This window comes from Tinamus guttatus, unplaced genomic scaffold, assembly GCF_059628265.1.
Source record: "Tinamus guttatus ecotype Peru unplaced genomic scaffold, ASM5962826v1 Tinamus_guttatus_pri_ptg000075l, whole genome shotgun sequence".
NCBI lineage: Eukaryota > Metazoa > Chordata > Aves > Tinamiformes > Tinamidae > Tinamus > Tinamus guttatus.
In genome coordinates, this window is record NW_028288609.1 from 1,223,562 (window position 1) to 1,232,591 (window position 9,030).

The window sequence follows — 9,030 nt, forward strand, 5'->3', positions numbered from 1 at the left end:
TAAGAAACCACAGTAATTTATCTGCAGAAACAGAAATGCAAAGCTACTGAGAAACAATTTCTAATTGTGCTTTCTTTATACTTGGAAAAAAAAAAACACACCAAAACATAAGAAAACTAGTCCTCTCAAATTAATTTGAAAACTCTTGAAAAAACAATAAACAGCATTTCAAATATGGAAGTAGAAGCAGATTTTAATTATAACATTATTAGAAAAATTTGCAGAAAGACTTGTTAGGCTGCAGCTCATCCTAGTCTTGTCAATCACCATTGTTGCCAGGCAGAAAAAAAAAATGAAGCATATGAAAAGTTTTTAAGTGCACATAATATTTTTTGCTAAACCACCCCCACATACCCATTTAATTTCTGACTCATACTGACAAGAGCTTAGATGAATGACTTGTCTGGCCCTTCCCACTTTGTATAGCCATTGGCTGGTTTGGTTCTAAAAAGGATTTTAAAAAGGACAATAATTTGCCTTTGCCTGGGATCTGAGGCTGCAAGGGTGCTGGAAAGCTGATCCGTGGGCTGCCACCATGCAGATCTCTTGGGCTGTGTGCTCTGTCTGTGTCTTCATCCAAATTGCATTTCAGTCGGTAGAAGGGTGGCAAATGTTTAAAAATGATGCTACAGAAATAATTCCTGAGATGACTGAAAATACAGAAGCACCGATGGAACAGACTTACAGCGACAACAACACAATGAACCAGGCAAAGCATGGGGGAAGACACATACAACAGTCTCCAGACCCTAATGGTAAGAAAAATAGCATTCTGTTACTGCTTTAAATGCTAATAGGCAGTTTATGAGAGGATACTTATCATCATCTATGGGTATTTATTAAAACCTTTTGGTGTGGGCCTAATTCTGTAAGTGGTAGGGATTTATACCTGCTGTTGAAGAAGTATCCATGCAAACATCATGAGGGACGTGCCAGAGTTGGCTGCTAAAAGGTGTGGGTTCTCTCTTGAACAATACCTGGGTACTACAGCATGCATTCCTGTCCTGCCCAGCTGCTATCTGCAGGCAGAACGCCAAGACTGTGGAAAAACTTGGCTTTTACACATGTAAGACAAGCAGCAGTAATCCATGGTTTGAGTTTCCCTGTGTAATGTGCTTGCAAGCATTTTGCCAGGTATCATGGGTCTTCTTTCTCTCTTTGAAATTAGGGTGAGAAAATGGTTTGGGATTGGAGCTAATAAGAATTCTTAAATATTAAGAAAGAATCATACTAGTTGTCTCTTTAAGATCACACAATGAAAAAGTCACCTGGAGGTTACACTGAGCTAGACCAGAGTACTGTGCTAATCCCTTTGCCAACAGCAGCCTGATCTTCAGCCAGATTCCAGCAGCCAGAAAAAGTCGTTAGGAATACTTAAACCACTTCCAAGGTGAATTTATGCCCAAATGAATCGGAAGGGACTCTCACTGTTCTGCAGAGGTGTGATTCATGGGAACGGTTTGTCTACTTTGAGCCTACTGATACACTTCCTAAGATGATATCACTGTATTTAGACAAATGTCTGATATCAGCTATGATGCAGAACGTCATGGGGAGAGTTGGGAGTTGGGGGTTAGCACCAAGAAAGGAGTTCTGTTGGTAAATAAGCCAAACTCACTGTTTCAGACCGATGTGTTTGCCTGCCAGATGTACGTGGCAACAAGTCAAACTTACAGGTCACACTATTGCACATAGCAGATCTGAGCTAGACTTCTTTTTCTGTAGAAAAATAGAAGGGAATTGTGTCCTGTCACAGCTGTCATGGGCTGAAAGCCATAGAATTAGCAGTATTTTTAAAGAAAGAAAGAAACCAAAATGAGATAATGTTTCTGCGTGTACCATGTCACAAGGTTCTTAAATATGTAAGAATGAGCTCCCTGCTTCTCACAGGCATCTCCACCAACCACTAGATCAAAACAGGCTCATTTTGTAACCACATCTGAATACCTTGACTTTCTAGCCTGTAACTACTTCTGGCATCATCTGGGGAGAAAGGATGGGGGGGAAGCTGTCCTCCTGAAATGTGCATATTTTTGAAGGAGGAAAAACATTTATTTAAGAAAAACTATGTATGAATATAGCTCCATTGCTAATGACTCACGGTCAGAATTCTTTGTGGATGTACAGAAGAGAGAAACACCTTGCAAAGGTAACAGGGCTAGGAGACACAGCCTTCTCTTTGTAAACTAACCTTTAGTGATTTCCATTACAAGTTAACCTGAGTTAAAGTTATCCGCTTGACTAAGAGAACGACTTTATCTAGATGAAGTTCTTTGATAAACACCCAAAGAAAAGTGAATCTCTGTGTCTTCCAAATACATCAATTAGCAGAACATCTTGCTTGACGAAAGAGAGACCCCCCCCCCCCCTTTGGTAGTTGCCCTCTTCTAACTCATGAAAAGAAATCCATCCAAACATCCATTATTTAAGGAAAAGGTCTATGCCTACAAATGAAACAAATTTCTAAATTCTTAAGGCTAAAAACCTTGAGTTTTCAAACATCTATTCTCTTTGCTTATTGCTATCCATTAAGAAATAGGGTGTGGGGAGATTGGAAATGCCTTAAGGCTTCTAATTAGTCAAGAGATGTGATTGATTAGTCCCCCTCAAAAAGAGGAACTTCTGGGATTATCACAGAGAGCATAAAATCTGGAAAGCCTAATGCCTGAAGAGTGGGAATTCCTTAACACTGCTGTAGTCTGCTAATACCCCTGCCTGGAACAAAGGTTATACTAGTTATAGATCACTTCAGGGATACGTTCCTTCTTGATAAAGAGTCATAAATATGGAGTCAACCTCTGAAGGCAACAGAATTCAACCAGAGTAAATGGTGAGAAGTTTTGCCAACAAGGCAGATGAAACCAGCAGAACCACAACTGAATTCCCTCCAAGCCCCTTGCCAGAGTTGGGGCTGCTGGTCAGAAGTTCCACTGGCACAATTCCATCATGGGATTTACCTAGTGGCAAGAGACAGATTTTGTCAATCAATCTGTATGTGGCAATTCAAGGCTCTCATAACTAGAATGTCCCAAACCTCACAGGCTACAAGAATGGGTCTCTGCACATCCTCCTTCCAGCATCTGTCATTCAAGTTTAGAGCTAGACATATGCTACAAAAACAAAACGAAAAAGCTTTTGCAAGGATGGGGAAGAAAGTACTTAATTAATGTGTTTCTTGTTTGCAGATGCTTCTGACTTCAGCTGCAGAGAAATGCGAACCACGCGCTACGTCACGGAAGGGCCGTGCCGCAGCGTCAAGCCGGTCAAGGAACTGGTCTGCTCAGGCCAGTGCGTCCCGTCCCACCTCCTGCCCAACTCCATCGGCAGAGGGAAGTGGTGGCGTCAGAACGCCCCGGATTACCGCTGCATCCCCGCTCACACCCGCACGCAGCGCATCCAGATGGCCTGTCCCGACCAAGAGACTCGGACTTACAAATTCCGAGCTGTCACGGCCTGCAAGTGCAAGCGCTACACTCGCTACCACAACCAGTCTGAGCTCAAGGACTTCGGCAAGGAAAGCGTCAGGCCTCAGAAGAACAAGAAGCCCCGTCTCTCCAGAGCCAGGAGCAGCAAATCCAACCAGCCCGAGCTGGAAAACGCTTATTAGACTGTCTCTGTGAGAGATGCAGCCCAGCAGCTCGGGATATTTTACAGGACATCAAATGGCACTCACAGGCCACAGAACGGGGTTCTGGCTGCAGGAGGTTCCAAGTCCTCTTGCTAAGCGGGATCAAAGGCTCATATAGACCAAAATCTATCAGATTATAACAGTTATGGTCTGATAAGAGAATGAGATAAACTGAGCTTGTGGGGTAGCAACTCTTAAATTCAGTTTGAGGGAGGTACACCTTGGAGATTTGCATGAGGTCATGCGGCTTGTACTTTGAGGAAGGCAGAGGAAAGAAGAAGTATTATTGTGACAATCTCTATCATGCTTTGTTAGAAGTCATTTTACTCCCTTTATGTGACAGGAACAACAACGTTCCTTTCCAACTTTTCTAGACACCACAGTGCAGGACGTATTTGGAAACCATCAGGAGAGTTACCACTCTGAATGAACTGAATAAAGTTAGCGAGAGCACAGATTTCAATAGTTATGGTGAATAAAGTTAAGTTTTTAGGAAATTAAGATCGTGTCAGATGTCCATATGCCCCAACTGATTTCGCTGAGGAAAAACATGCAAAAAAATGACAGATGTTCTCAGAACAAAAGTGTGATAAATCTATTTCATATCTTAAATTAGAATGATGCAGGATTGACAATTCAAGACTGTCATTTGACATTTGAAACATCAGATTTGTTTTAGGGACAATTCAACTTGGTGAAGAAAATTTATGAAATGAATGTGACCTGTAGACAGTTAATGACATGCAGAATTTTTATGTAAAAGTTACCGATTGTACTTTATTCCCCAAAACAGGATTTACTTTAGCACCAACTTAGACACCTCCGATTATATTTTATATTTCACAGAGTTTAGATAATCTGGCCATACACTTTTTAGTGCCAAGACTGGGCAAGCCAAGTTCTGGGAGTAAAGTGCCAGTTCTGCATTAAAGTGAGCCTTTGCTGATTTGAAAGCCATGAATTCCTCTTGAAAAGTCTTTAGCACACACAGTTTAGTTTGACAGCAACTTTCCTTTACTTAGCTTCTCAACATTCAGACTAGTGTTTGTGTTTTTACATTAAAGAATATTATTGGAAAGTGAATATTCACATGCTGTATATATACTATAGAAATGCTAAGCCTAGTACCAGATTAACATAATTTGATGTGAAGACGGTACCTCAATGTTCTATTTTCTATGTAGAATTTATGCTAAAATCATATAAACTAAGGAAGTTTCCATTGTTGCTGAATTTTGCAATTATTTTATTTGGAACTAGAATCTGGAGAAAGAAGCTATGGTTTCAAAGAATTAATTATGTATTTATTTTTTTCTCAGAAATTATTTATGCAACATTTTTCCTTGTAGATGATGAGAATTAGTGCTACTGTCAAAATATTAGCCTGTTATCTTGAATTTTTAACTATATTGTTAATAAAGCAGCAACATTGATTAATTTTAGGAAGACTCACTGATTTTTAGCAAAGACACAAAACCGGTTTGCTGTAAAGACTGTGAATCACAGAACAATCTGGAGCTTGACTCTGGCCAGGAAAGTACATTTCTGAGCTAGACAATCCTGGGTTCCTTAATTCTCAATCAATAACCCACACATCTCTACAGAAATTCCAGCCTGGGACTGCTCTTTCCAGTGCAAGACATTTCTCACATTGAGTCATCCTGGGCAGCTGCAGAGCTCAAATCCATTTCAATATTCTCCTTCCATGGGAAAGAAAAACTCAGAAGACTTCAGTTCCCTCCTATTCCCAGTGATACCTCCTGATTCAGATGTTCATAGCCTGATAAACCCACCAAAGTATCCAAAAAGGCCATGAGTTTTTCAATCAAATTGCTTCAGATTTTCTCTCATTAGAGGGAAAAAAAAAAAAAAAAGGACACCTCTTACCTTGCAGGCACTACCAATGGCACTTTTCTTTAAGAAATAAAGATGTTAAATCAAGGAAAACTGAGTTGGGAATGCATGCCATATGCAGATCTTTAAATACTGCTAAGATAAATAGCTTTTCCAAGACAGTCATCAGATAAGTGTCTTTTCTCTGTTTTCTCTAGTAGCTGAAGCCTCATAGACAAACTGATTACAAACTTTTGACAACTATCTTGACCACATTTTCCAGATTCATCTTTGATTTTAGGTATTTGGGACTCAATTTTCAGAGGTCAGGATGAACACCTACAAGAACTTCTTTAGTCAATGGAAAAAGACAGGAGTTCAGTTCCTTTGAAAAGCTGGTCCACACTCTCACTGGCACCTGAAGTTACAGGATTTTCTTTTTTAATTTTGGCCATGATAAGCCAGTAAAAAGACTTACTCCACTTAATCTTGAACTTCATGGTGGATTCCAGGCACCACAGGAAGTATAATCCAGAAAGAGCAGGGTTTGCTGCAGGTGAACCACTAATATCTTTCTCCCAAACTTTTCACCTTAAAGATCTGCTCTTCCAAAGACAAGAAACCCTGTCACACAGATCTCTTAGCACAGGATTTCCACTGCCCAGCTTCTTGCAACTGACTGATCTAGAAGCTAATGATTGGCCTTTGCATGTGTAAAAGCTTTAACAAGAATGTCAATAGACGAGGTGTCCTCAGGCACTTAGACTATATTTCTCTCAATGCCCATCCCAATCACAGCTGCTTCTCACCGGTTTCTCGCCAAGGGGTAAAAGTGGAATAGCTAAGCTGTGTGCAGGTACACTTTGGCTTCACTAATGTAGCTGCAAAACCTCCCTCTTACCAGCTCTTTTCCAATTTGTGTTACTAAAGAGGAAGAGGAAATAGAACAATTCTGCAAACAACTGGAAATATTTAAATGTGAGGAGTTTTACAGCGACGGACTGCTACATCTGTCCTGGGGCCCTGGGGGCTTTCAAATAGATCATCTGGGATTTTTTTTTTTTTATTTTACTCTTTAACAACAAGATGTTTATAATTTTAGCTTCAGATTACTACATACTACTTATAGCTTCTAGCAGTGCTCTATAACAAGACAGAAATGCAGGGAGCCTTATTAATCCAATAAACTACACCAGTGTTCGCTGCAAGCACTGTTTGTCGGGTAGGGGCTGTGCTCTGACTGTGGCTTTGCAAGTGAGCTCATTGCAGCGTCTGCAGAATGTTTCTATTTGTCTTTCACATCCAATCTATGCACTTCCATTTATTTCCAAAGGAAAAAAGGTTGATATTGTATACAGGGGAAATGGCTAGGAAAAAAAAAAAAGCACTTTTCCACTTTGCCTTACATCAAGTGAAATACTACTGGAAAGCCAAGGTACCCACAAAACAGGCTCTTCCAAAGTAACACGCGCATCGGGGGGAAGGAAGGGGTTTGCAAGGAGCAGAGACCTCTTGCACACTCCTTTTATATGAGCACTAAATAATCTTTCTTCAGGACTATGAACTCTTCAGGCAGGAGTAAATTTCTGCACGAGCATGTTTGCAATAAAATAGCACAATGGTACATTATTTAGGTGCTACTGAACTATAAACAGTAATATATCACTGAATCTACCTTTATTTGGCTAGAGGGGACAGTTGCCCTAATGGTAAAATCAGAGGGAAAAAAAAAAAAGTTGCATTTCCAGCGTGATTCAGTGTATTTCTGCATTTCAGCATGAGCAGTTATTTGTCCCACCACACACACACCGTTTTTTTCCAGTTCACATAGACAATTAATGTGCTTTTTCAGCCACATATTAACCTTGCAATAAATTGTCACTGTGCCTACTTTATTTCTTTATCTGTTGATGACTACATAGTTCAGTGATAGATAAACATACAGGAAGCACAAATATCCTGTTGATATCCTCAGGATCCCAAAGTTCTTGAATGGGATCCAACAATTTAATTACAAATTGCACAAATAAGAATATAACTTCTATCCAGTCAGGCTCTAGCCCAGAAAACACACTGTGTGTGAGCTCTGCAAATGTGGCTGAGAAAGTCAGCATCACAAAATACAGAAGGAATAAACATGTGTTTTTTTAGCCATATGACATCAACTTATAATTAGCTTGTTGCACTGAAATTAGTGCAGTATATGGGTGTCCATAACAATTTTTCTATAGTAAACAGACTCAAAAGTCTTAAATTAACATAGAAAATATTTATATGTAGCTTGAGATTGGACTGAACATGCTGTGCAATTGTAACCTAAAATTTGAATAAACTGAAACTCACTTTAATAAGCAAGTAATGGAGCCCACAGTTTAAAATAAGGCTGGTGGAAGTTGCTGAACATGCAGCAAATGCAGCTGACAATATCCAGGTGCACAACACAGGACAACAGCCCTGTGCCAGGTACCTTCCCGTCACATACAAAGAGATGGACGTTCCTGCCTTGTTCACAGACTGGTGGAAGGTTTTGTGCATTCAGTGCTCGAGAGCTGTACGAGCCACAGTGTCATGCACACATGGCTCAAAGCACTCTGTGAACTTTTCAATGAACAGGGAAGCTGCTGCTCTTCTTCATTTTTTGATGCCAAAATGAATATTATTCTCACTAGAGTACAGCAAGCATGCTGTATTTGAAGCTCAATAACACAAACCCTGCTAATTCTGAAATAAGAATTTAAGAAAATACAAAGACAATGCTCAAATTGTTACTTGGCCTGTGCCACATCACAGTATATGTCTATAACGCACTATTAGACTCCTAGGAAACGGCATAGCTGTTTTTAGTTCATTTAGTGTACACTCTGCACTCTTGTGATACTACAGTGACATGATGGGATTATAAGAAGTTGAAGGATAAGAAAACTTCATTTGGAAGCGTCGTAGTATGCATATAGCATTTCTCATAACAAAAGCATATTACATGTAAATATTCTCTACGACCACTCCAGGAATTAGGTTACAATTAGTATTCAGGGTTTACAGATAAGAAAAAATCTCAGAATGGTGAAGGTTGGAAGGGACCTCTAGAGATCATCGAGTCCAACCCCTGCTCCAGCAGGGACACCTGGAGCTTGGGGCACAGGGTGGTGGGTTTGGAGATCTCCAGAGCAGGAGCCTCCACCACCTCTCTGGGCAGCCTGTGCCGGGGCTCTGGCACCCTCACAGCAAAGAAGTTCTCCCTCGTGTGGAGAGGGAACTTCCTGTGTTTTAATTTGTACCCATTATCTCTTGTCCTTGGGGGTAAAATGTATTTGTTAAATGAGCCGCTTAATGTCACAAATGGCCTTGCTGCCAGGGACTGGTTTATGGGATTACTTCTGCCTCGCTGTCCCATGCTGGGATCCCCAAACCTCCCTTCCACTTAGGGAAGCACTGCAGAGGGTGTTTTTCTGGTGATCCCATCATAAAGGGCTCAGGGCTCCGCAAGTCCTTGCTGTTCCAGTTGTCACTGTGACCATTCTTCCCCAGAGTTATCAATGACTGTAGGTCTGGGATGGGTTATGGCCATT

General features: G+C 40.6%; 1 protein-coding gene across 1 annotated transcript; it reads left to right on the forward strand.

Annotated features, from left to right (window-relative positions):
* The first annotated feature begins 535 nt into the window (after window positions 1-535).
* Window positions 536-3,607, forward strand: SOST (sclerostin). The gene is made up of 2 exons (XM_010223997.2): window positions 536-755; window positions 3,186-3,607. Exons 1-2 carry the CDS (start codon window positions 536-538, stop codon window positions 3,605-3,607), a joined length of 642 nt encoding a protein of 213 aa, XP_010222299.1.
* Window positions 3,608-9,030: the final 5,423 nt, after the last annotated feature.